The 27,830-nt window shown below is 42.3% G+C and overlaps 1 protein-coding gene and 1 long non-coding RNA gene across 3 annotated transcripts in view; one reads left to right on the forward strand and one right to left on the reverse strand.

Moving 5' to 3' along the window:
- Positions 1-465: 465 nt before the first annotated feature.
- On the reverse strand, positions 466-5,662 carry LOC144680748 (uncharacterized). The gene is made up of 4 exons (XR_013576619.1): positions 5,602-5,662; positions 3,060-3,159; positions 2,697-2,850; positions 466-1,381 (listed from the first exon to the last, which is right to left on the reverse strand). It is a non-coding gene; the product is annotated as an uncharacterized LOC144680748 (long non-coding RNA).
- The window catches only part of LOC144680747 (syntaxin-7-like), a 58,668-nt gene continuing 35,932 nt past the window's right edge, over positions 5,095-27,830 (forward strand). Inside the window, exons 1-2 of one of the 2 annotated variants that reach the window (XM_078542084.1) lie at positions 5,095-5,200; positions 25,029-25,247. In XM_078542084.1, coding sequence (XP_078398210.1) covers positions 25,136-25,247 — 112 coding nt within the window. In that variant the 5' untranslated portion in view covers positions 5,095-5,200; positions 25,029-25,135. Of the gene's footprint in view, positions 5,201-25,023; positions 25,248-27,830 lie in introns of both variants that reach the window. The other variant, XM_078542083.1, reaches the window with a different exon arrangement.

Genomic DNA, 27,830 nt, shown 5'->3' on the forward strand with positions numbered 1-27,830 from the left:
ACCTCTGCAGTACTTTGCCAAGCATAACCTGCATGATTATGGATGATCAATACAATGGAAGTCCATGGTTCCAAGATCTGTCAACACCATTCCTGACCCAGAGTAAAGAGCAAATGCAGAAGATCCAAGAGGCAATGGATGGGGTGATGGACTATCTGTGTCACAACACCCCCCTTAACTGGCTAGTGGGGCCCTTTATCCCACAGCTGACTGAAAATCAGGAGGCTCAGGTCAACTTGAAATGAAGCAATCTGAGGTGTCCCAATAGATTTGGGTTTTCCTTCCATATCATGGACATTTATTGAATTGTATATTTGTTTCTCCAATTATCTCTGGGTATGAATATATTCTCTTATTCTCTTAGGACATGGTACCTGGGGGAGGAGGTGGCATAGCGGTACTTTCACTGGACTAGTAAGCCAGAGGCCCAGGCTAATGCACTGGGACATGGAATTTGAAGTCAATTAATGAATCTGGAATTTAAAACTAGTCACAGTAATGCTGACCATAAAACTATCATTGATTGTTGTAAAAACCCAACTAATGCCCTTTAGGGAAGGAAATTTGCCATCTTTACCTGGTCTAGCCTACATGTAATTCCAGATTCACAGTAACGTGGTTGGCTTTTAACTATCTTATGAGGTAGCAAGCTACTCACTAAGAATGAGTAACACATCCTGGCCTTGCTAGTGACATAAACATCACATGCAAGAACATGCTTTATTAAGAGAGCAGCTAATAAAGCATATAATATCCTGGACTTTATTAATAGGGGCACAGAGGACAAGAGCAGGGAGTTTATGCTGAATTCATATAAGACACTCGTTAGACCTCAGCTGGAATATTGTGTACAGTCCTGGGCATCATATTATAGGAAGGATGTGAACACATTGGAGAGAGTGCAGAAGAGGTTTACAAGGATGGTTCCAAGGATGAGAAACTTTAGCTATAGGATAGATTGGAGAGGTTGGGACTGTTCTCCTTGGAGAGAAGAAGGCTAAGAGGAGATTTGATAGAGATGTTCAAAATCATGAGGTGGCTGGACAGAGTAGATAGAGAGAAGCTGTTCCCACTCGTAAAAGGATCAAGAATGAGAGGGCACAGATTTAAAGTGATTTGAAAAGAAGCAAGTGTGACATGAGAAAAAACTTTTTCACACAACAAATGGTTCGGGTCTGGAATGCATTGCCTGGAAGTGTGGTGGAGGCAGCTTCAATCGAGGCATTCAAGAGGACATTAGATAATTATTTGAAAAGAAACAATGTACAAGGGTATGGGAAAAGGCAGGGCAATGGCACTAGGTCATAATGCTCATTTGGAGAGCTGGTGCAGACATGATGAGCCAAATAGCCTCCTTCTGTGCCATTAAGATTCTGTGATTCTGTGAACAAAGAAAAAAAAATCTCTCAACCTGCTGCACAGGTTATTAAAACTTCAACACATTATGACATTATACAATAATATAACTTACAATTTTTTATCATTTCCCTCCAAAATTTTCTATCACCTAATACTGTGTGTTCATCTGTGTAAATGTAAAATATATTAAGTATGTGCTGCGTAGAACTGAATTAATGCATCTGGAGCATGTAGGCAATAGCAAAACTTATAGTCGTTTGTAGTATAGAACTTGAGTATTGCTGAAAAAGAGACATGTCTAATCCTTTCATCTTGCACTCATCAGGGCACTTTGCAAGAATACCAATATAAGGGGAAAACAACAATTTATACTGTATGTGAAGAGTGTATACATGTTCTTTCTGTCTGCAAAATACAGGTCCCTGTATATCAATATATGTAGCTTCCAGTACATGCAAATGCTGCACACTGCTTGCCTGACTGACAATCTTAAATTGGTTGTCAGCGTAATTCTTAGCACACTGAGGATTATTTAACAAATATTGTCCAATCGCAGAATCACATCTAATGTTGGACACTGTGTTTTGAGCTTTGCAAGCACGGGCTGGTTGGGTACTGTATTTTGCAGACAGAAAGAACATGTACATACTCTTCACATACAGTATAAATTGTTGTTTTCCCCTTATATTGGTATTCTTGCAAAGTGTCCTGATGAGTGCAAGATGAAAAGATTAGACATGTCTCTTTTTCAGCAACACTCAAGTTCAATACTACAAACGACTATAAGTTTTGCTATTGCCTACATGCTCCAGATGCATTAATTCAGTTCTACACAGCACACACTGGTTGGGTACGGTCTGTACCCTGCCCGTTGTGAACAGCAGCTGGGACATGCTGTTTGAAAGAATTCACCAGTCTTTGGGATGTACAGCCTCACACTGTGGCATCACACTGCCACTGAAATTAATATACTACATTACTCATTTGTGTGACAGGCCGAATGTCTTTTTGGCTTGACAGCAGAATCCTGTTGGTGGAGAATACCACTCGTGTTGCTACTGTATAGTAGCAGTGAAGTTAGCTTCATCTGTTGCTCAAATGTTTGAGATACCTTGCCTCAGGCCCATTCATGAGTTTGCGTGATATACAGCTCGAAATGATCTGATCAGGGTAGCCATTATCCTGCTGTATGCCTTTGTTGCGCACTATTACAGCATCAAGCTTTCATGGTTAGCAAATGACTCAGGCCCTATTTACAAGGTTGCCGATAAGACCAATCTTATAGCATGTAGAACTGTAAGGATCCCAACACATTTGGTCTTATCGGCAGTACTCACTGAGGTTTGTATTGGCAGTACTCACTGAGCTGTGTATCTGTCATGGTGGAGAATGCACAGGAGTCATATGATGGTGTATCCTCAGAGTACCAAACCTCCAGGGAGGAGTCCTCAGCCTCCTCCCATAGCAGGTCTGCTGTCACCCTTGAAGGACCTGTGAGAAGTGAAAGATATGAGTTAGTGCTGACACAGGTAAAGAGTTCAAACTTGACAAAATATGTACTATGACATTTTAGTTAGCAGTGACATTAATTTAACATGAGTGACTGTTAAATGCTAAGTGGCAGCATGTGACATCTAAAGCAATAATCAGGACTGTGGGCCATCCCCATCTCTCCATCGCCAATACTTAGTGTGTGTCACCTTATCACCCTTCAAGGTCTCCTCCTCCAATTCTGTCAGGGTGGTTATGGCTGCAGGTCCACTCCGTTCTCTGCCTCTCCCTGAGGTTGTGCGCTCACTTCTGCAATGAAAGAAAACAGAGAGTTATGAGTGTGAGAGGTGAAATGTGTGGAGACGGAAGAGTGAGAACATTTGTGGAGGCTGACTGTGAAGGTTGGGTGTGAGATAGCAGTATGAAGAGGGTGAGTGTCAGTGTTGGCTGTTCAGATGGAGATTTGAAACAGTGCCTGGAGAGAAAAGAATGTGTGGAGCTGCAAGGTGTGTCAGTCAGAGGAGTGCTGTGCAGGAGAATGCTAGGGAGATCAGAGAGTGACGACTAATCCCTGACCTAATGAGGCCATTAAACCTTTTTTGAAACTATATCCAGGTCCGGGGCACCACACTCCTGCTGGTAACATCCTCGGCTACTTCCAGCCACACTTGTTTCATCAGTGTGACTGATCTCTTCCTTCCATCCTGAGGAATTAACATCTTGGTATGGGCCCTCACCACGTCCAGCATAACCTACAGGGGAAGAGCCAGAGAAACAGTGGGTAGCCTTCTTGCATCTTCCTTCCATTGCTGTAAAGGTTGTCTGCAGACATTCTGACCCCTATTGAGGATCCCTTTAAATAGAAAACCTTCCCTTGACAGAGTGCAGGTACTCTGATGACTTGCATGCCTGTGCTCTGTCATTGTTTGGAAAACCCAGAAGTGGGATGTTAATGCCGTGGTGGAGTTAGACAGCCACATCAAAGGCCACTGATATAAACAAATGTGTTCCTGACCTGCTGCCACTCTTCCTCACAACACTTGGATATTATACAACCCATAACTTCCATCCTTGTCCTCGCCATAATTCTTCTCTCCTCCCCCAACCTTGCTTCTGCTCCCATCTGCAACCTCTGGCTTTGCTCCAAGAATCCAGTGTAGTACAAGGAGGAACATGAAACAGAATGGCAAGTTACACACTTCATGCAGTGAGTCACAAAGAGCCCAAAATTAAGTTTATGTTGCCAATATACAAATAGGACAGACAGAGGTTTATGGATTATCACAGATTCATGACCTCAACTATTTCATGTGTCAGCTGTGGTTCAGTTCATAGTACTCTTTGGGGGGAGGTGGTGGCATAATGGTGTTGTCACTAACTAGTATTCCAGAGACCCAGGGTAATGCTTTGGGGACCTGGGTTCAAATCACACCATGGTAGGTGGTGAAATTTGAATTCAATAAAAAGCTGGAATGAAAGGCAACCATGAAACCATTGCTGATTGTTGTAAAAACCCATCTGGTTCAATAATGCCCTTTAGGAAGGAAACCTGCTGTCCTTACCTGGTCTGGCCTACATGTGATTCCAGACCCACAGCAATGTGGTTGACTCTTAAATGCCCTCTAAACAGCAATTAGGGATAGGCAAGCAAGTGATGCCCACATCCCATGAACACATTAAAAAAATCTTGCCTCTAAGTCACAATGTTCTGGGTTCAAGTCCCACTTCAGGACAAAAATCAAGGCGGACACTCCATGCATTACTGAGGGAGTGCTGACATTTGGCCGAGATGTTAAAACTGAGGACTCATTTACCTCTGGTTGAAGATCGCATAGCACCATCTTGAAGAACTGAAGTTACCCTTGATGTCCTAGCCTATATTTATCCCTCAGTCAACATCACAAAGGAAGATCCCAAGGTCTTAAACATTGCTGTTTGCGGAAGATTGCTGTGTGCAAAATTAGGCGCTGCATTTTCTTCATTACAACAACGACTTCAAAAATACTTCATTGGCTGTCAAGTACTTTGAGACATTCAATGGTTGTGAAAAGCCCTACATAAATGCACGTCTTTCTTTTACTCAAATTGTGTCGAGCTTAAAAAAAGATACTGCTGCTTTCTAAGGTCTCACACTATCTTTATAATTGGGAATTATTCCCCTCTTTCTGCTGCAGCAAAACCAGTGCCAACCTGTGCACGTGCCAGGCACGCTCGCGCAGTGACGTGAGAGACGACCAGGTAACTGGGGTGAGGAGGCGGGGCCTCGGGGGTCAGAGGGCGAGAAGGGGTGGGGCTCGGAGGGCGAGACGGAGCAGCCAGGGAGCGGGGCTGAGGGTCCGGGCCCGAGCAGGTATCAATCGCCGCCGTGGCTTCCGCGCTGTCTCTCGTCGTCCTGCGCTTTTGCCGCTTTTAGCTAAGCCCCGGGCCCTGAGGGATCATCTTGAACTGAGTCCGGGCCCCGGCTTCAGCTGGGAACGGCCGACACTGGACTGCAGTCACTGGGCTCCCTACCCCAATCCGGGGAGGGGGAGGCTCTACCCCACCCCATTCCCTCATCTCCCTGTAGTTTACACAAAGCTGTCCCAGCTGGTGCATTTCCGAGGGAGGGAAATTCCAAATCTTTCCAATGGGAAATGATTTGAAGGGTGTTTAATGGGTGTCTCTCGGTGGAGGAGCTGATCCTTCCAGGTAGAGTAGTCGGACGGTCGCGGGTTTGATTCTCCACTCTGTGCTGAGTTAACTCATCGTAACCTGGGTGGCAGTGGCAGTTTTCCCAATTATTCCAGTTTTGACCCTGTCCTCCAACTTTCACGGGTTTGTGTTTGTGTGTGACCACAGGGCTGGGATTTCAGCCTCTGCTTATTTCAGTGCACAGGAAGTAATTGGCCAGGAGCACGCCCCAACCTGTCTTTCATAACCCTGCCTGTTGCCAGCTACTGCCAAATTTTCCTGTGAAGATGATTTCTTTAGCGAAGGACAGTAGGTGACAGGTGTATGTGGAAGGTATCTCAGGGAGAAATTAAAACCTTTGTGTCACCTGTGGCCCAGTTGGTAGAGCTTTCACCTCTGAGTCAGATGGTTTTGGCTTAAATCTCACTCCAGAGCTTTAGCACAAAAATCAAGGTTGACATTCCAGTGCAGTATTGAGGGAATGCTGTACTCTTTCAGATAAGACTTAAACAGAGGTTTGACATTGGGTTGACCTTAAAAAATCCCATGGCACTATCTTGAAGTGCAGGGGAGTTATCTTTTTTCATATTCATTTATGGGATGTGGGTGTCGCTGGCTAGGCCAGCATTTATTGCCCATCCCTAATTGGCCTTGAGAAGGTGGTGGTGTGCTGCCGCCTTGAACCTAATGTTCATGCCAATATTTATATCTCAATCTAAGTCTCCAAAACATATTATGTGGTTATTATTGCACTGTTGTTTGTGGGAGCTTGCTGTGTGCAAATTGGTTTCCTACTTTACAGCAGTGATTGCACTTCAAAAGTACTTACAATTGCCTTGTGATGTTCTGAGGTCATTGAAGGTGCTATACAAGTCTTTCTTTTTGGGAGAGGAAAACATGAAAATAAATGAATTTATTTCTTGGTGGGGCAGTGGGGGAGAGGAGGAGGGTGGAGAGAGGTAGTAGAACATTATCTTGTGGTTCTGTTTTATTAAATTCTGGACAGTAACTTGTTGGTACATTCAAACTGATATTTCTAATAGTGAGGCGTCATAAACCAGAATTGAGTTGCAAGGATGTTATTATATCCTGCACAGTGGGAAAACACTGAACTAAATTGTTAGTGAAGTTCGAGCGTCTTACAATGAAATTCTTGATTGGATTACAACATTGAATCTCATTCCAAATGTTATACTTTTTCTTTAGATTTATTTCTCTTTACACTGTGTCTCAGCCCCATAATTTCAATAGAAGATGCATGACAACTGAAACCTGAATACTGGAAGCAATAGTGCTGTTAGCTACAGTTTCTGTGAATTGTGATTGCTAAATTTTTCCTTTGTGTCTAAGGCACTTGTCTTTATTTTTGGTAGTTTGCTAAGATTTTTGGTTTACTTTATAAAGATTGTGCATTAATGATTGTCATAAAGGTATAAAAATTATATATTTCAAGTATTGCATCTTGTGATCAGTCTGTTGACTGACTGAAATTGACACAATTGAATTTGGCATGCTTCTTTGAACTTAACAATCTCCAGTAGTGGGTGTATTCTCCATATACACAATTACAGATAAGTTCACTGACCACTTGTTTCAAAAAATGGCATCAGTTTCATTTGGCAATCTATCATAGATGCTTGAAATTAACTTGTGTACATTATCTATTTTTAAAATGGGCATCTTACTAACATTTAAAATAGCTTCTTTAAATGACATTCTTAAACTGGCTGGTTTATAAGAGTCATTTGGGCTATGTGCCTCTAATGAGTCAAAGGTGGAGCATGTGTTGTGAAATCTTATAAAGGTTGTAGGTATTCCAAGCTGTGTACTAGTCTTTGGTCGAGCCCGGAGAGTGAGACTGTAAAGTGTTTTGCAAAAGTCTTGCCATTTATTTCAAGGGAAGTTAATGATTTAAATTAAATTCCACTACTGACTAATCTTTAAATGGTTTGAGGAACTGGCACTAACAATATTTGATACGACTGGCATTTGTGTATTTGCAATAGTTTGAAACGCTGAGGGCTCTATATAGGGACATAAATCACTGAGCATAAGGCAACACTAAATTTAAATTCATACAATATAAACCTTGTATCTGTCCAAATTTGCTGTTGTCAACAACCCTACTGATGCCACATTTTTCGTCTAGCTTTTCTCAAATTTTCCCATAGTAAATGACTATGTCCATATATTCAGTTTGCCTATATTGATTGGCTCTTGTCACAATATAATTGGTGGCTATAACTAATAGGTGGCTCTGCATATTGGAATACAAGCTCTGGCCGTTGAGTTACACTGCATTTTTTTGAAAGTTTTCAGAGATTAATTTCCTTTCTTAAGTGCATACTACTTATATTCTTTGGTACATAATTTGTGAGAGAATGTAACCATTTTGTTTGCATATTTCCGTTTTTTGCATGTTGCTATCCATTTTTAAAATCCATCCTTCTCTAAGCTATTACAAAAGTAAAATACTGCAGATGCTGGCAATCTGAGATAAAATCAAAAAATGCTGGAAATACTCAGTAGTTCAGGCAGCATCTGTAGAGAGAGAAACAGAGTTAGCATTTCAGTTTGATGACCTGTCATCAAATGTTCTGATGGAAAGTTGATTAAGCGAGTTGTTGAAAGAGGCTGCCAAAAAGATTTGGTCAGAAAATTATTCTTTTGCAGACAAATGAGTGACTACCTGGAAAGAATGATGTTAGAGCTACGATGTAGACTTATTGCTAGTCAAGAAAAAAGTTTTTTCAGTATTAATTAGCAAAGGCCTTTGGGTGAATTCTTAGAGCATGGAAGTATGTACGAAAAGAGTGTTTGTCAGGAGGACTGGGAGCTGCTTAGGATATATGTGCATAACAGTATAATGTTACATTCTGATGGGCAATACCCTAGTGTGAGGCAAACTAACTTGAAGCATTTTGGTGTATAAATTTAACACTGCTGTTTTAATAGATACTATGCACTTACTGTAAGGGTTGGGCAAGACATGTTTTTTGTGGGGAGAGGGGAATGACCATGTAGTGCAAGGAGGTGTACTAGAGATATAAAGCAAACTTGTTTCTGGTTGGTTCCCCTTTTCAGCATCATGTGAAAGTATGTTTTCCCCAAACACTGACTTTAGGGTGAAATTGACAACTGAGAAAAGCCATGTAAGGGGAAAAAATGCACACTCCGAATTGCAGTTGATTAGGCAGATCATGTTTGTAATTTGTCTAAAACAGCCACCTTTCCTGTTTATTATGGACATGCCTTTCTGTGACCACCACACATTCACATATTTTGTAGCAACTGCTGTTTCAACGCCTGTCTGCTTGAGGGATTTGATCACTGCAGAAGGAAGTATACCAGCTTCCTCTTTTTTTCAAACCTGTTCCTTAAAACTGAGTTGTTTTGAAGAAATGCAAAAAAAGCCTTACCACAGTGAAAAACCAAGGGAAAATAAAACCTAAGTTTTTTAGATTTCATTTACTGTCAGTTTTTACGGAGCTGCAGTTCTGCAAAAGTGAAATTAATGGATAAATCTGTGAGAGCTTATCTTTTTTTATTCGTTCACAGGATGTGGGCGTCACTGGCTAGGTCAGCAATTGTTACCCATCCCTAATTGCCCTTGAGAAGGTGGTGGTGAGCTGCCTTCTTGAACCGCTGCAGTCCATGTGGTGTAGGTACACCCACAGTGCTGTTAGGAAGGGAGTTCCAGGATTTTGACCCAGTGACAGTGAAGGAACGGCGATATATTTTCAAGTCACGATGTGTGGCTCAGAGGGGAACTTGGAGGTGGTGGTGTCCCCCTCTATCTGCTGCTCTTGTCCTTCTAGATGGTGGTGGTTGTGGGTTTGGAAGGTGCTGTCTAAGGAGCCTTGGTGAATTCCTGCACTGCATCTTGTAGGTGGCATACACTGCTACCACTGTGCTGGTGGTAGAGGAAGTGAATGTTTGTGGGTATGGTGCCAATCAAGCGGGCCGCTTTGTCCTGGATGGTGTCAAGCTTCAAGTGTTGTTGGAGCTGCGCTTGTGAAGGCAAGCGGAGAGTATTCTGTCTCATTCCTGACTTGTGCCCTGTAGATAGTGGACAGGCTTTGGGGAGTCAGGAGGTGAGTTACTCGCCGCAGGGTTTCTACCCTCTGACCTGCTCTTTAGCACAGTATTTAAATGGCTAGCCTGGTTTAGTTTCTGGTCCATGGTAACTCCTAGGATGTTGATAGTGGGGGATTCAGTGATGATAATGCCATTGAATGTCAAGAGACAATGGTTAGATTCTCTCTTGTTGGAGATGGTCATTGCCTGGCACTTGTGTGGTGTCATGAAAGTATAATAATTTTCACAATAGTTTTCTGGTTAATTGTGAAATAGGTTTAATGGAGTAAGTATAGTTGGGTCTGTCTGTATGTGATTTAATTACATTTGGAGTCAAATAGCCGGCAAACTTTTTCTCATCAAAAGAATCTAGGTGCTTGACATGCTAATGAGTAAACATGGATGCTGGCTTAGCATGTAAGGCGTGAAAAGAATTTGCATTTTCAGGTAAATGAAGAGAGATTTGGATTTTAAAGGGATCACAGTCTGTTTACAACTAGCCAGATAAGCAAGGCTAAAGAATGTGTTTATTTTTTTGAAAGGTTACTGACAAATAATAGCAACATGAAAGTTTTTATATTGTGAGGAAGAAGCATTTTCAAAGACATATGAAACAATAGAATTTACATATTAAAAAGAATGTAACATATATAAAGGAGAATGGGGCTGTGTCAGGAGAAGGCCATGTGAGATCTAACAGAAGTGTGTGAAATAGCCTTAATGAAGCCTCCAGTATTTGTGCCTAACTCTGCTGTCTACTGAAGCTGGAGAAAGGCCATTTGGAATTCCACTGGTTCAGGATATTGTTAATTTGCTGGATCTGTTTAAAATCTAAAATCTATTTTTGGACTGTTGCCTTAAATAGGCTCTAACTGGGAGTCAAGTTTATTAGGAATTTTAGGAATTATTATAGTAGTACTCGTAGTCTTATGTATGTGCTTGACATCTTCTATTTTGTTGATAAATATTTTAATTTAACTTTTGAGCTTATTACTTCTGAATTCAGTGCATGCATCTTGAAATAAATACAAATTGCAAAACCATTGTGATAGTGCTACCCAGTTTCCCTTGTGGAGTTAGAATGCCTGGCACACATCTGCTGCATCATAATAATGGCACGAATGTTACTTGCCACTTGTCAGCCCAAGCCTGGATACTGTCCAGATCTTGCTGCATTTGGACAAGGGCTGTTTCAGTATCTGAGGAGTTGTGAATGGTGCTAAACATTGTGCAATCATCAGCGAACATCACCATTTCTGACCTTATGATGGAAGGAAGGTCATTGATGAAGCAGCTGAAGTTGGTTGGGTCGAGGACACTACCCTGAGGAACTTCTGCAGTGATGTCCTGGAACTGAGATGACTGACCTCCAACAACCACAACCATCTTCCTTTGTGCTAGGTATGACTCCAGCCAGCGGAGAGTTTTCACCCTGATTCCCATTGACTCCAGTTTTGCTAGGGCTCCTTGATGCCGCACTTGGTCAAATGCTGCCTTGATGTCAAGGGCAGTCACTCTCACCTCACCTCTGGAGTTTAACTTTTTTATCCATGTTTGAACCAAGGCTGTAATGAGGTTAGGAGCTGAGTGGTCCTGTTGGAACCCAAACTGAGCAGTAGTGAACAGGTTATTGCTAAGCAAGTGCCGCTTGATAGCACTGTTGGTGACTGCTTCCATCATTTACTGATGATCAAGAGTAGACTGATGGGACGGTATTTGGTCGGGTTGGACTTGCCCTGTTTTTGTGTATAGGACATACCTGGGCAATTTTCCACATTGCTGGGTAGATGCCAGTGTTGTAGCTTGGTTAGGGACACGCAAGTTCTGGAGCACAAGCCTTCAGTACTATTGCTGGAATATTGTCTGGGTCCATAGCCTTAGCTGTATCCAGTGACTTCCGCCATTTCTTGATATCACGTGGAGTGAATCGAATTGGCTGAAGATTAGCATCTGTGATGCTGAGGAGCTCCGGAGGAGGCAGGGATGAATCATCCACTCGGCACTTCTGGCTGAATATTGTAGCAAATGCATCAGCCTTATCTTTTGTACTGCTGTGCTGGGCTCCATCATCATTGAGAATGGGGATATTTGTGGATTCTGCTCCTCCAGTGAGCAGTTTAGTTGTCCACCATTCATGACTGGATGCGCAGAGCTTTGCCACTGATGATATGTGGGCAGCTATTCTGTTTCTTAAGATGGCGTTTTACGCTGTGCTTGTCAACTATTTAAGTATTGCCTTGTGTGACTCAGAAGCCCCACTCTGGCATGATTGTATTTGCTGCAGAGGAAGACTGGACTGTGAAGGTGCACGATTCACTAGTCTTTGTTTTCTCTGGGCCCTCTTCTCAGCCAGCTGAAATTTTTGTTTCTGCTCACCTGTTCCAATGCCCTTCCAAACTGTCAGCCTCCAGGGGTCATGCTCTTCAGTGACTATCTCCCAGCTGTTGGTGGCAACATCGGCCATCTGCATATCTCACTTGCAGGTGTCCTCATAGTGGAGGTATAGATATTGAGGTTGTGACCCAGTGGTCCATTCACTGTACAGAAAGTTTTTGGATGGATGACGTCTATACATATACCCAATGAATGTGGCTGAGCCATATGGCTTTTTAACCTTTGAAATAATCATGACAAACTGCAGCGACTTAGTTTGTGACGAAAGCATTGACCCTTTTCAATACAGCTGTTAATTGTTTGTGATTGTCTCTAATTCATTCCTTGTTAGATTAATTTATCTTAAGTTTCTCAGAGGCATATTTGTATTGTCTGTTTGCTATAGAAAAGAACATGGGGTGAAATGTAAACTGGCAGCTACGTTTGCTCCTTATCCTCCAGGCAGTGGAAGTCATAATTACTACTTTAACCTGAACTTGCATTCACCACCATGCAGTACGGTGCTCATATTTTCTTCCTTCTCTTCTTCCAAAAATAAACTTGGTTGGATCAAAACGCCAGTTTATTCTTTTTAATTTTTGCTATATTATTCTATAGAGGCTTCTGCCAACATAGAACACAATGTTGACCATAAGAAATTCAAAGTTAACCATGAATATCATCCTCATCAAATGACTAGACTTGTGCATATTGTAGACTTAACCACTGGTTCTTTTTGTCACTACCATATGACCTGACCATTAAAAAGCTGTGACAGGCATTTTGAGGGACAGGTAATCCAAACCGCAAGGCGGAGAATAGTTCTTTAAGAGAAAAGGTCAGTGAAGGTGAAAAAGCACTAGTTGATAATTTCACCGAAAAAAAGTCAACATGATTACAGAATGGAAAATTATTTTGCTAAAATGGTTGATTCACGCTCAAAATGGCTGACTTCACTCCCAACATATTTCTAATTATGTCAAATGACTGATTCAAGCAACATAAATTAATTCCTGAATGCAGGGTGTTAACTGCAGAACAACCTTGGTCAAGAATGTTCCAGTAGCACTTTCTTTGAAATAGGGGACCAGTAGTTACTTAACTCTTTGGATACAATCACAAACCTTTTTTGGCCCTCCAACATTAAAGGTAACAGACGGTGCCTGACCTGCTGAGCATTTCCAGCATTTTCTGTTTTTATTTCCGATTTCCAGCATCGGCAGTATTTTGCTTTTGTACCCCTATTTGAATTGATATATATATATATATATATATATATATTCCATATATTTGGGCTAATATATCAAACCACACCATTTTCTGTGTGTGAATCTCATTTCTACCAAGAAAGTGAAAGAAGTCAAACTGATATAGATAGATGTGCTATTTTTGTCACCGTCAAGAGTAGAGGGGCTGGTAGCATTAACACAGCTGCATGGATGGTCTCACTGTTCCTATCTCACATGCTCTCTTCAAGCTGAAGTCTCCTTTTATTCTCCTCAGTATTTTCCTCATAAAACTATCCTTTTAGGCTTACCTTTATGTAATTTTACTGGTTTGAATATTTCCCTTGTGTTCTAATCAAAGTTGAGTAATACTCCATGATGTGGTCTGATCAGGGTGATGGTACAATATTAGTACTTTTAATAAGTTATTGGATCAATTTGTAGCACTACTGCCTCTGAATTAGAAGGTTGATGTTTCAGGTTCCACTGAAGACTTGACGTCATGTGCTCTTGCAACACAGAGTACTGGAGAAACTTGAGGAATTAAAATCCGACAAATCCATGGGACCTGATGGCCTACAACCTATGGTTCTAAAAAAGATAACTGCAGAGATAGTGGATTCTCTGGCTGCGATTTTCCAAAATTCCCTAGATTCGGCAATGATCCCGGCAGATCGGAAGTTTCCAAATTCAAGAAATGGGGGGGGAGGGGAGAGAGAAAACCAGGAACTACAGGCCAGTTAGCCTAACACCAGTCATCAGGAAAGTGCTGGAATCTATTATCAATGAAGTCTTAACAATGTCTTTAGAAAATTATAGTGTGATCAGGCAAAGTCAACATGATTTTAAAAAGGGAAATCAAATTTGATGAATTGAAGTATTTTTCAGGATGTAACTAGTAGGGTAGATGTAGGGAAACATTATAGGTAGTATACCTGGATTTCCAAAAGACATTTGATAATGTGAACACAAAAGGTTAGTAGGCAAGAAGTGCTCATGGACTTGGGGGTAATAGCATGGATAGAGGAATGGCTAACCTATTGGAAGCAAAGAGTAGGCAGAAATAGGGCATTCTCAAGTTGACAGACTGTGACTAGTGGAGTGCCACTAGGATCATGCTGGGACCTCAGCTATTTACAAAGAGACAAAGTAATGTATCTAAGTTTGCTGACAATACAATAGGTGAAAATGTAAATTGTGAGGAGGACACCGAGCCTGCAAAGTGATATAGGCAGGTTAAATGAGTGGGCACTAAGGTGGCAGGTGGAGTATATTGTGTGGATGTGTGAGGTTATTGACTTTGGCTGTAAAGAATAAAAGGCAGAATGTATTTTTAAAAGGGCTGAAACTTGTAAATATTGATATTCAGAGAGCCTTGGGTGTTCTCATGCAAGGAACTCAAAGTTAGCATGCAGGTACAGCAAACAAATTATTGCAAGAGGATTGGAGTATTTTTTAAAAATTCATTCATGGGATGTGGGCTTCGCTGGCATTTATTGCCCATCCCTAGTTGTCCTTGAGAAGGTGGTGGTGAGCTGCCCTCTTGAATTGCTGCAGTCCATGTGATGTAGATACACCCACAGTACTGTTAGGAAGGGAGTTCTAGGATTTTGACCCAGTAACATAAAGAAACAAAGAAGTCTTGCTACAATTGTACAGAGCTTTGGTGAGACCGTACCTGGAGTACTGTGTGCAGTTTTGACCCCCTTATGTAAAGAAGCATATGCTTGCTTTGGAGTCAGTACAGCAAAGGTTCACTAGTTTGGTACCTGGGATGAGGGTTGCCCTATGATGAGAGGCTGAGAAAATTGGGCTTACATTCTCTGAAGTTTAGAAGGATGAGAGGTGATCTCATTGAAACATGCAAGATTCTGAAGGGGCTTGACAGGGTAGACGCTGAGAGGTTCTTTCCAGTGGCTGGGGAATGTAGAATATGGGGGCACAGTCTCAGGATTGTGAACCTTTGGAATTCTCTACACCAGGGGGTATTGAATGCTTTATCGTTGGCTATATATATAAGGCTGTGATAGATTTGTTTTGTTCTCTCAGGGAATCGAGGGATATGGGAAGTGGTTGGGAAAGTGGAGTTGAAGCCCGAGATCAGCCATGGTCGTATTGAATGCTGAAGCAAGCTTGATAGGCCATTTGATCTACTACTCCTCCTATCTCTTGTATTCTTTTGCTAACCTACAGCACCAAAGACAATTTGATAAATTCTTCCTTCCACAAATGCTGCATGCGCTGTGGAGTATCTACAGCCCTTTCTGTTTTTGTTCCTGATGTTACAAACATGAGGTTTATAAGATTGTTATGTTTTGTGTCTGTGTCCTTAACTTTGGGTAAAATGAAGGGAGCCATGTGACATGTTCTGAAGTCTGCCTGACAACAGGCCTGTGTGAGGGGGCTGTTAAAGATTAAAGGAAGGTCCAGATCATTTTGCTGGGAAGAAGGTTATACGGTATTCTTGGAGACAATGGCAACAACATTTGTGTTTACAGTGGTTAGACTGCTAGCTTTCAAATTCCCATGAAGGTGTCGACAATGTCAGGTTGTAAGCAGTTATGCTTTAAATTACCCATTTAATTACAAGATAGAATAGAAATTGGGTCAAAAAGATAGCTAATTAGCATTTCTACCTGGATACAAGGTTAATATGATTTGCGTTCCCATGGAGATGGGCTTTGAAAGTGGAAGGGTTTCTAAGGTACCCCTGAAAACTTAGACACAAGCAGTCTGTTAGGACCTGGGAGAGGGAGAGCAGCTATAAGCAGCAAGACGCTGTGGTTCACCGTGCAGGTATGTGCATGGAAGCTCACACTTAGATTGAAAAAACACAAATTGATGAGTTAAAATGAGGCTAGAAGATTTGCCTAGCTTGCCTTAGAGAAACAATCTCTGGGGGAGAAAAACCTCACTATGAAAGACAGTTCTGAGATTAAGATACCTGGGTGAGAAAGGAAGAAGAGCAGAAGTAAACCCGGGGGAGCGAAGAATCACTTTGGACTGGTTCTGGGAGAATTGAAAGCTACTTAATGGACAGTGTAAATTATATATGTTTAACCAATAGTGCTTCTAGTCTTTTGTTACAGTAAAAACCTTAAAACATTAATAGCTGAAAGGATAACATGATAAGATTTAACTGGAAGTTTGGATTTCTTTTTAAAACTTATTGGATCTTTATGGAGATTGTGACACTAATCATTCATTCTTTGGGCTCCAGCCTCATGGGCTTCTGTATTTGTTTGCATAATGGTGATTGTGCTTCAAAGGTAGTTCATTGATTTGTACGGAAATTTGTAATGCCTGGAGCATGTAGGCTGGTGGTATATAACCTGCTTTCGTCTGACCTAGCAGTATAATTAAGCAACAAAAACAACCTTATAACCCCCCCCCCCCCCCCCCCCCAAACTTCTCTCCCCCCACCCCACCCACCTTAAACCAGCTTATATTTCACCCCTGTCCTAACTTTACTCAGTTCTGCTGAAAGGTCATGAGGACTCGAAACGTCAACTCTTTTCTTCTCCGCCGATGCTGCCAGACCTGCTGAGTTTTTCCAGGTAATTCTGTTTTTGTTTTGGATTTCCAGCATCCGCAGTAGTTTTTTGTTTTTATCTGTGTTTAATTGACTGCCACTCCCCTTCAAGAAATGCCTACCTTGAAGAAGTGCTGCTCTGCTCTCTGACAGGATTTCCGCCTGTCTCTTCTGCCTTGTTCACCTTCATTGCTTTCCATTTCTCTCCTGGTGTTTGACAAGATGTTTACTAAAACCCGCTTTCACAGCCATATTTCCTTTCTCAGTGACGGTCTCCGTCTCCGACTCACCCCACGTGGATTTCAACTGAAATTCCATCCCTCTTGTTTCGAACCCACCCAGGATTACAGGTATCTCCGGGACATAAAACGTTTCTCGGATTGCTGTTCCCGTCGCATTCTGAGATCCACAGTCAGTGCCATGCGCCGCTATATGAACACACTCGACCTCTCCCTCCAGCAGCACCGCCGCACCCTTTTTCAAAGCTGTGCGTGCCCCCAGTTTCATTTTATTCTTCGTCTCATCCGACGCCTCAACAAGAAACTTTTTCTCTTTCTCTCAAGTGCTAAGGAACACAAGCTCCAACAACTCATCGACACCAACACCCATCTGGGACCCTCCACCCCTGCTTGTCCCTCCGTCCCCACCCCATCTTCCAATCCCAGCCCCAGCCGCGTATTCACTATACCCCCTGACCTTCCCCTCTCCGATGCTGAACGTTCAGTGCTCAGCAAAGGACTTAGTTTCATACCCTTACGCTCTCATCTCAATGAATTTCGGGATCGGCACGGTGCTGAACTCTTCTTCCGCCGTCTTCGTCTCCGAGCTCACTTCTTTGGGCAGGAGTCCTCTCCACGTTCAACGGATCCTTTTACCCACCTCCAATATTCTCCCTCCACCTAGACCCCTCCCTCTGGATTCTTACCTTCTCTTGATCTTTTCATTGAGAACTGTCGGCGTGACATTAGTCGTCTCAATTTCTCTGCTCCTCTCACCCATTCTAATCTGTCTCTCTCTGAACTTACTGCACTCCGTTCTCTCAGGTCCAACCCCAACATTGTCATCAAACCCGCTGACAAGGGTGGTGCTGTTGTTGTCTGGCGCAATGACCTCTACCTTGCGGAGGCTGAGCGTCAACTTGCGGACACTTCCTCCTACCTCTCCCTGGACCATGACCCCACCACTGAACATCAAGCCATTGTTTCCAGGACTGTCACTGACCTCATCTCCTCTGGAGATCTTCCTCCCACAGCTTCCAACCTGATAGTCGCCCAACCTCGGATGGCCCGCTTCTACCTCCTACCCAAAATCCACAAACAGAACTGCCACGGCAGACCGATCGTGTCAGCCTGTTCCTGCCCCACGGAACTCATTTCTCGTTATCTTGACTCCCTTCTCTCTCCCCTTGTCCAGTCCCTTCCCACCTACATCCGTAATTCCTCTGACACCTTACGTCACATCAACAATTTCCAGTTCCCTGGCCCCAACCGCTTCCTCTTCACCATGGACGTCCAATCCCTCTACACCTCCATCCCCCACCAGGATGGTCTGAGCGCCCTTAGCTTCTTCCTTGAACAGAGGCCCGAACAATCCCCATCCACCACTACTCTCCTCCGTCTAGCTGAACTTGTTCTCACACTGAACAATTTCTCCTTTAACTCCTCTCACTTCCTCCAAATAAAAGGTGTGGCTATGGGTAGCCGCATGGGCCCCAGCTATGCCTGTCTCTTTATGGGGTATGTGGAACATTCCTTGTTCCAGTCCTACTCCAGCCCCCTCCCACAACTCTTTCTCCGGCACATCGATGATTACTTCGGTGCTGCTTCATGCTCTCGTCGGGACCTGGAAAAATTTATTAATTTTGCTTCCAATCTCCACCCCTCCATCATTTTCACATGGTCCATCTCTGACACTTCCCTTCCCTTCCTTGACTTCTCTGTCTCAATTTCTGATGATAGACTGTCCACCAATATCCATTACAAGCCTACCGACTCTCACAGCTACCTCGACTACAGCTCCTCACACCCCGCTTCCTGTAAGGACTCCACCCCATTCTCTCAGTTCCTTCGCCTCCGTCGCATCTGTTCTGATGATGCTACCTTCAAAAACAGTTCCTCTGACATGTCCTCCTTCTTCCTTAACCTAGGTTTTCCACCCACGGTCGTTGACAGGGCCCTCAACCGCGTCCGGCCCATCTCCCGCGCATCCGCCCTCACGCCTTCTCCTCCCTCCCAGAAACATGATAGGGTCCCCCTTGTCCTCACTTATCACCCCACCAGCCTCCGCATTCAAAGGATCATCCTCCGTCATTTTCGCCAACTCCAGCATGATGCCACCACCAAACACATCTTCCCTTCACCCCCCCTGGCGGCATTCCGTAGGGATCGTTCCCTCCGGGACACCCTGGTCCACTCCTCCATCACCCCCTACTCCTCAGCCCCCACCTATGGCACCTCCCCATGCCCACGCAGAAGATGCAACACCTGCCCCTTCACTTCCTCTCTCCTCACCGTCCAAGGGTCCAAACACTCCTTTCAAGTGAAGCAGCATTTCACTTGCATTTCCCCTAACTTAGTCTACTGCATTCGTTGTTCTCAATGCGGTCTCCTCTACATTGGAGAGACTAAACGCAAACTGGGCGACCGCTTTGCAGAACACAATATGTCAGCCCTACACCATGAGCTTTTACTTTCTGCAATAGCCTTTGATGTGGCACTTTCTCAAATGCCTTCTGGAAATCTAAGTACAGTACATCCACTGGTTCCCCTTTATCCACAACTCATGTGACTCCTTCAAAGAGCTCCAATAAATTGGTTAAACGTGATTTTCCTTTTACAAAACCATGTTGACTCTGCCTGATAAAAGCAGCCTCCTGAAAATTTTTTAGAAAATTGAATTATCTTTGGTCACTCCTCCCTGGTGTGTTCCTTGTTGCTCGTAGCAAACCTTTTTGGCAGAGGATGCTGCATTCTTCTCCAAGCCTGTCCATCACTTACACAGATTTATTTTTTAACCAGAATACCCCTCCCAGCTTGCTGGCTATCTGCAAGAAAGACCCAAACCTCCCTGTCGCTTGCCATTTTAACACTCCACCCTGCTCTCTTGCCCACATGCCTGTCCTTGGCTTGTTGCATTGTTCCAGTGAAGCCCAATGCAAACTGGAGGAACAGCACCTCATCTTCCAACTAGGCACTTTACAACCTTCCGGACTGAATATTGAATTCAACAACTTGAGATCTTGAACTCCCTCCCCCATCCCCACCCCCTTTCCGTTTCTTCCCCCTCCCTTTTGTTTTTTCCAATAATTTATATAGATCTTTCTTTTCCCACCTATTTCCATTATTTTTAAATCTATAACTGTAATGCCCTGTCAGTCTTTCCACCCCACCACCACTAGAGCTGTACCTTGAGTGTCCTGCCATCTATTCTTAATTAGCACATTCTCTTAGATAATATCACCACCTTTAACACCTCTTTGTTCCTTTGTCTGTGACATCTTTTGATTATCTGCTCCTATCACTGCTTGCTTGTCCCTACAACCACCCCCCCGCCCCAACTTCTCTCCCCCCCCCCCCCCCCCCCACCCCCGACCTTAAACCAGCTTATATTTCACCCCTCTTCTAACTTTACTCAGTTCTGCTGAAGGGTCATGAGGACTCGAAACGTCAATTCTTTTCCTCTCCGCCGATGCTGCCAGACCTGCTGAATTTTTCCAGGTAATTCTGTTTTTGTTTAGTATAATTAAGCATTCTGTTTTGATTCTGCTCCACAGTAGTTTGATTTATTTTTGAGTGCAGTATCTAGTATCTCACTCGCATCCCTTTCTGCTTTGCCTCTAACTATTTGTGCATTGTCTAATTCAAAGTGTACTTGTATTCACTTTTCCTGCCAACATTAGGATCTTGTAGTTATGTAAATTTTAATCAACCCCTTCTGTTGGTCTTGAGCTGTTTCAACTGCTCCTCTGTTTAATATCATTTGAAAACTTGACCAGTTTACATTTTTCTGTATAGTACTCATTAGCAGAAACCCTGCGTATTCATTATCCACTGGCGATGAAGTGTTCTGCAACATCCATTCATACGTATGGGGGCAATAAAATTGGAAATTGTGTACCTACACCACATGCAGCGGTTCAATAAGGCAGCTCACCACCACCTTCTCAAGGACAACTAGGGATGGGCAATAAATGCTGGCCCAGCCAGTGAAGGCCACATCCTGTTAATGAATTTAAAAAAATTAGGAACAGGAGTAATCTCAATACTGAATTCTTTGGCATTCCACTGGTATGCTGACATCAGTCCTCTAACAATTAATTGTTTTTTCTTCAGCCAATCCCATATCAATTTTTTTATTTATTCATTCGTAGGATCTGAGCGTCACTGGCTAGGCCAGCATTTATTGCCCATTCTTCAAGAAAAAAATAAGGAGATTTGTCAGACATTCGTTACCTGCCAAAGTTACATTGGTTATTATTTATTAGATTATTTTGATTCAGATGCTTCATTTGCCCCAATTGACTCGTTTTCGACACCTGTTTTGCTCGGTGATTGTTTTGAGGTAGTTGGTCATAGCAAAGTTTATTAATGTTTGTGAAGTAACCTATTCTGAGAAGCCTCTCCAAAGGACGATGTATTTTTATTGATTTTGTAGAAGTACATCTTCGTGTCTGAAATATGGTCCAGCGGTTTGTACATAAAAATAATACTGCTTTTATTTTTTTATAAAAGTTTACTCTGAGAGTGAGACACTTAATGGGCGTTTCATTGATTCAGGGTATGCTAAATTGTGATGTATGCAGTTTTTTGAAGTATTATGCTCATAAATATAGTATATACAAAACTGTATGCTAAATGGATGTTCTTTGACATTGTTAGGATGAATTTATGTTCCCTCATCTTTTGCTTAGTTTTTTTTTACTTTATGATTCTGATTTTCATGTTTCGTCTCATTTTGAGGGTTGGTGCAGTCCTCATATCCAATTGCATGCTGTTGTATACTTTCCATTTTGCCTTGCCACCCTCTATGTTCCATACATCAGGGCCTGAACATGCTCTAGGCTTCTATCTCACTTTTCCACAGTGGCTTACTATTGTTGGCACTTCCCACTTATTGAGTCACTTCAATCTGTCCCATCTTAGCTCACTCTCTGTTTTATTCCTTCCTCCTCGATGTGCATGTTCTTGTTGGCTCTCCACATCTGTCAGCGCCCACACCCCACCCCGTCTTCCCCCGCCCATAGTTATTCTCTGAACCTGTTGCTTGCACCTCTTGCTTTCCTCCCTGATCAGATTCCTCAGTGCTTCAACTTCCCTTGCTGCTTCTGTCTGTCCTTGTGTTGCATTTATGCGCATACGAACATACAAATTAGGCGCAGGAGTAGTCCCCTCGAGCCTCCTACGTCATTCAATAAGATCATGGCTGATCTGAATATAACCTCAACCCCACATTCCTACCTACCTCAATAATCTTTCACCCCCTTGTTAATCAAGAATCTATCTAGCTCTGCCTTAAAAATATTCAAAGACTTGGCTTTCACTACCTTTTGAGGAAGAGAGTTCCAAAGACACTTAACCCTCAAAGAAAAAATTTTTCCTCACCTCTTTCTTAAATGAGCAACCCCTTATATTTAAACAGTGACCTCTGTACATTTAAAATCAATTCCCCTCACAATAAATGATAACATTTTATTAGCTTTCCTAATTACCTGCTGTACCTGCATACTAACCTTTTGTGAATCATGCACTAGGACACCCAGATCCCTCTGAACCTCAGAGCTCTGCAATCTCTCACCATTTAGATTATGAGCTTTTGTATTCTTCCTGCCAAAATGAACAATTTCACATTTGCCCACATTATACCCCATTTTGTCAAGACCATTGCCCCCTCACTTAACCTATATGTCACTTTGTAGCCTCCTTACGTCCTCTTCACAATTTACTTTCCTATCTATCTTTGTGTTGTCAGCAAATTTAGCCACCATTCTTTTGGTCTCTTCATCCAAGTCATTTATATAAATTGTGAAAAGCTGAGGCCCCAGCACTGATCCCTGTGGCACACCACTTGTCACATCCTGCCAACTAGAAAAAGACCCATTTATGCCAACTCTCTGCTCCCTGTTAGCTAGCCAATCTTCTATCCATGCCAATATGTCAACCCTACACCATGAGCTTTTACTTTCTGCAATAGCCTTTGATGTGGCACTTTCTCAAATGCCTTCTGGAAATCTAAGTACAGTACATCCACTGGTCCCCCTTTATCCACAACTCATGTGACTCCTTCAAAGAGCTCCAATAAATTGGTTAAACGTGATTTTCCTTTTACAAAATCATGTTGACTCTGCCTGATAAAAGCAGCCTCCTGAAAATTTTTTAGAAAATTGAATTATCTTTGGTCACAGGTGCTTACTCCTCCCTGGTGTGTTCCTTGTTGCTCGTAGCAAACCTTTTTGGCAGAGGATGCTGCATTCTTCTCCAAGCCTATCCATCACTTACACAGATTTATTTTTTAACCAGAATACCCCTCCCAGCTTGCTGGCTATTTTGCTGATACTCTTTCGAGTTATCAACAGTCACAGATTGCAACTCTTTCCGAGTACAATCACAGTTCTTGGTTTCCGGGAGTGGGACATGAACCCACAACCCTCTGATTCAAAGGCGAGGGTGCTATGAACTGAGCCACAGCTGACACCTCCTATTTTGCTGATACTCTTTCGAGTTATCAACAGTCACAGATTGCAACTCTTTCCGAGTACAATCACAGTTCTTGGTTTCCGGGAGTGGGACATGAACCCACAACCCTCTGATTCAAAGGCGAGGGTGCTATGAACTGAGCCACAGCTGACACCTCCTATTTTGCTGATGTTGCAGCACACAGCTAGGAGAGTAATCAGTGTTTGGGGGTGGTGCCTTCTCTCTTGAAGGTTTTTGCATGCTTCAGTTAGCCCTTAGGCTTCCAAATCTAGACCCCATTGCTCCTTTGGTTAAAGTTTCCACTATTCTGGTTTGCTGCCTGAATTTGTGATGTTAGATGGGATGCTCATTATACTGTTGGCAGAGCATCTGCAGGCTATCTGAGCATGTTTTATTTTTTGCCAAGTTTCATACCCGTTCCTACCCCCACTGAATTTATGCTTCCATTCCTATTTCTGACTCCCCCATTCCCCCCATTATACCACTGAGACCTTTGGTTTTTTGCCAAGTTTAAATAAAAGCCTCTGATGAAAGCAGTCTATTTGTATGCAAAGAGAAACTTTCAAATGACTTATCAGTAGCCATCTGACGTTCAACTGATTTGGCCACTGTTAATTAGAAGACCAGCCAGTTAATTTTGTTGTATTTTCTGTACTAGTAAATGGTATAATTCCTAGCCTGACCTTACAGTCTGAAATACTGTCAGAAATGCAATGCAATTGATAAATTTAAAGGAAATGGACCAGTTGTGGCCTTTAGCCAAAAGTTGGGGAGTATGGATGTTTTAATGATAAGGCACCGAATTTCATCTCTAATTCTCAATTTGGCAAGTTTCTGATACTTTCTGGGATACCTGAACTGATTTCTGTAAGAAGTGTGCATTCTGCAACATCAGGCTATCTGTCCCACAGGAGTCTCTTATGTGCACAATAGTTATTCTCTTTCAATTATTTATTGCATTTATATAGCACCTTTCATGACTTCAGGGTGTCCCAAAGCAATTGAGAGTGAAGTGCTTTTGAAGTTTCATCACTTATAGTGTAGGGGTAAGCGTGGCATCCAATTTTCACAAAGTGAGGTCTTACAAACTGCATTGAGGTAAATGACTAGATTGTTGGTTTTTAGTGGTGCTGATTGAGGTGCATGCTAGGTTCTAGCAAGAATGCTAGAAGAGCGCCCCAGTTTTTCAGTTTCTTCCACAAGATTCTAAATGGGTAGATGGAGTCTCAGTGTAAAGTCTCATTCAAAATACTGTACCTCTGACTAGTGCAATATTAGTACTGCACTGAAGGGTTGACCTAGATTGTGGTTGAGTTTATGGAGTGGGATTTCAACCTACAATTGAGGTGAATGTTATCACTGAGCCTAGGCTAATGCCCAAGGGTGTGGGACAGATCAAAAATACATGCAGATGAATTATGGGAGATGTTAACTTTTTGAAAGCGTTTTCTTCATTTTCACCACCCCCTGGGTAAAGAAGTTTCTCCTGAATTTTTTATTGGGTTTATTATATTTATCACCCCTGGTTTTGAATTCCCTACAAGTGGATAGTGGATACTCTATTAAATCCTTTTCAGATTTTTTGTTAATATATAAATATTACTTCAGCTTGTTTTCTAGGTGCCAGAAATAATCCACACGGGAAGGTTTTTTGAACTTCTGATGCTGGTCAACTGAAAATCTCGCTGGAGTTTTATTTAAACTGTTAACCAGCCATGTCTTATGGAAAAAATGAAGATGATAAATTGGGAGAAACGGATCTATCTTCAGAGGCACACCAACTTGCTCAAGTTATAAGTTCCAACATCCAGAAGATTGCACAAAATTGTAAGTTACAAAATATCTTCCTTTCTAGTAGACAACTAATTAATTTGCAAACGCAAATTTACTATTATAACCTAGCAAGAATAAAGAAACAGACTATGTTATAGGTGGTTGGTAGTATGGATCTTGAATGTTGCTGAAAAGAGAGACACATTGCTGAAGCTTTTCATCCTGCACTCATCAGGACAAACTCAAGAATGCCAAATTTCAAACAATCACAACAATTTATGTGATAAGAGACAAGGGCAATGATTGGTTGGCAAGTTGACTCTGGCCAAGATGTTGCCATGAAGAAAGCAAAAAGGAACTATAGACTCCTTTGGGGGACCCTGGACAAAATACACATAAAGGACTAGTTAACAAAATTGAGGCTTATGAAATAGGAGGGTCAGTGCCCAATTAGATATTCAAAAATTGGCTTAAGGATAGAAAACAGCGAGTTGCAAAAAGGAACTATAGACTCCTTTGGGGGACCCTGGACAAAATACACATAGTTAACAAAATTGAGGCTTATGGAATAGGAGGGTCAGTGCCCAACCAGATATTCAAAAATTGGCTTAAGGATAGAAAACAGCGAGTCATGGTAGATGGTAGTTCTTTGGACTGGACACTGGTAGATAATGGTGCTCCTCAAGGAACACTGCTTTTTTTTTTGCTATATGTAAATGACTTGGATCTTGGAATACAGAGTAACATTTCAAAATTTGTCCATCATACCAAACTTGCAGTATTCTAGTTGGGGCCTTGCCAGAGCTTTTTTATAAAGGCTCAGCATAACTGCCTTGCTTTTGCATTCAATGCCTATATTTATGAAGCTCAAATATAACTGTGCTTTGCTAACCACTTTCTCACAATGCCTTTCCGCCTTCAAAGATTTGATGTACATGCATCCCCTGCCCGCCACCCCCGCCCTGCCCCTCTGTTTCTGCACACTCCTGTGCCATTAAGTTTATACTGCATCTTCCTAACCCTTCTGCCAAATGCATCAACTTACACTTCTCTGCATTAAATTCTGTCTGCCACTTGTCTGCCCAGTCTGCTGATCTACCTATGTCTTGGCACAGGTGATTGGTATCATCCTCACTGTTTGTTGATCCTCCAGGTTTGGTATTATCAGCAATTTTTAAAAATTTTACTCCAGATTCTAGTCATTTATATTTAACGCAACATTGTTCCTAGCACTGACCCTTGGGGAACACAACTTTCTACCACCCTCCAGTCCAAAAAACAACCATCTACCATGACTCGCTGCTTTCTGTCCTGAAGCCAAATTTTTTTCACCTAATTGGACACTGATTTACCTATCCCATAAGCTTCGATTTTGGAAACCAGTATTTTATGTGGTACTTTGTCAAATGCTTTCTCAAAACCCATAGGACAACATCCACTGCATTCCCTTTATCAACCTTCTCTGCTGCATCAACAGTTCAATTAGATTAGTTAGCCATGATCTGCCTTTTACAAATCCATGCTAGTTTTCCTTAAATTACTGAAACCTCTCCAAGATGATTTTTTTCACTAATTATAAATTTCAAAACCTCACCCACCACTGATGTTAAGCTAGCTGGCCTGTAGTTATTAGGACTGTCCTTGCGTTCTCTTTTTTTGAATAAGTGTGTTTTCAAGGATGGGGGCCGTTTTAGTTGAAAGATTAGGCTGGAAAGGCTGGTGGTGTTCTCCTTGGAAAAAACAAGATTATGGGGAGATTTGATAGAGGTGTACAAGATTATGACAGGCTTGGGTAAAGGAGGCAAGGAAAAATTCTTCCCATTAACTGAATGTACAAGGGCAAGGGGGTACATTTAAGATTTTGGCCAAGAGATGCAGGGGAATCTGAGGAAGAACTTTTTTATGCAACGCGGTAATGATCTGGAACTCGCTGCCCATGAGGGTGGTGGAATCGGAAGCTGTCAGTGATTTTGAAAGGAAATTGTATGGGTATTTGAAGGAAGTAAACTTGCAGGGCTACAGCGATTGAGCTGGGGAGTGGAACTGATTGGATTGCTGTGGCATGGACTTGATGGGTTGAATGGCTGCCTTTTGTACTGTATATTACTGTGGACTCTGACAGTTTTCTGAGGGCTCTGAGCTTTGAATGCTTGTATTCCTGACTTGCTTTGCATATGCAGTCTGTACAAGATGATTAAATTCATAGATATCAAGTTGGAGGGAGGGGGGGATTGTACTAGGGAGGTTGACAAAAAATCGTTTTTCATGGGTCTGTAAATTTGCCGCTGGGTTAAGAGAACTGGATTTATCAGTGTAAGTGCCAAGGCACAGATTCTGAATTAAAATGATGCCAGCACAAAAGTAGTGCAAATACAGTTTGTATTTACTTAGTGCCTTTAGTGTTCCAAGACATTTTCGGAATTGGAGAAAAATGTATGCCAAGCTAAAGAAAAAAATATTAGAAGGGGCAACCAAAAGCTTGCGTTAGGAAGTGGGTATTAGGGAGGGTCTTGAGAATGAAGAAATGTGGCAGGTTTGAGTTAATTAAGGATAACTAGCATGGGTTTGTAAAAGGCAGATCATAAAATGACTGAAATCACAGCTGCTCCAATGCAAGGAAGTATTTTGGCTATGGCA

The sequence above is a fragment of the Cetorhinus maximus genome, chromosome 5, assembly GCF_964194155.1.
Source record: "Cetorhinus maximus chromosome 5, sCetMax3.hap1.1, whole genome shotgun sequence".
NCBI classification, from domain to species: Eukaryota; Metazoa; Chordata; class Chondrichthyes; order Lamniformes; family Cetorhinidae; genus Cetorhinus; species Cetorhinus maximus.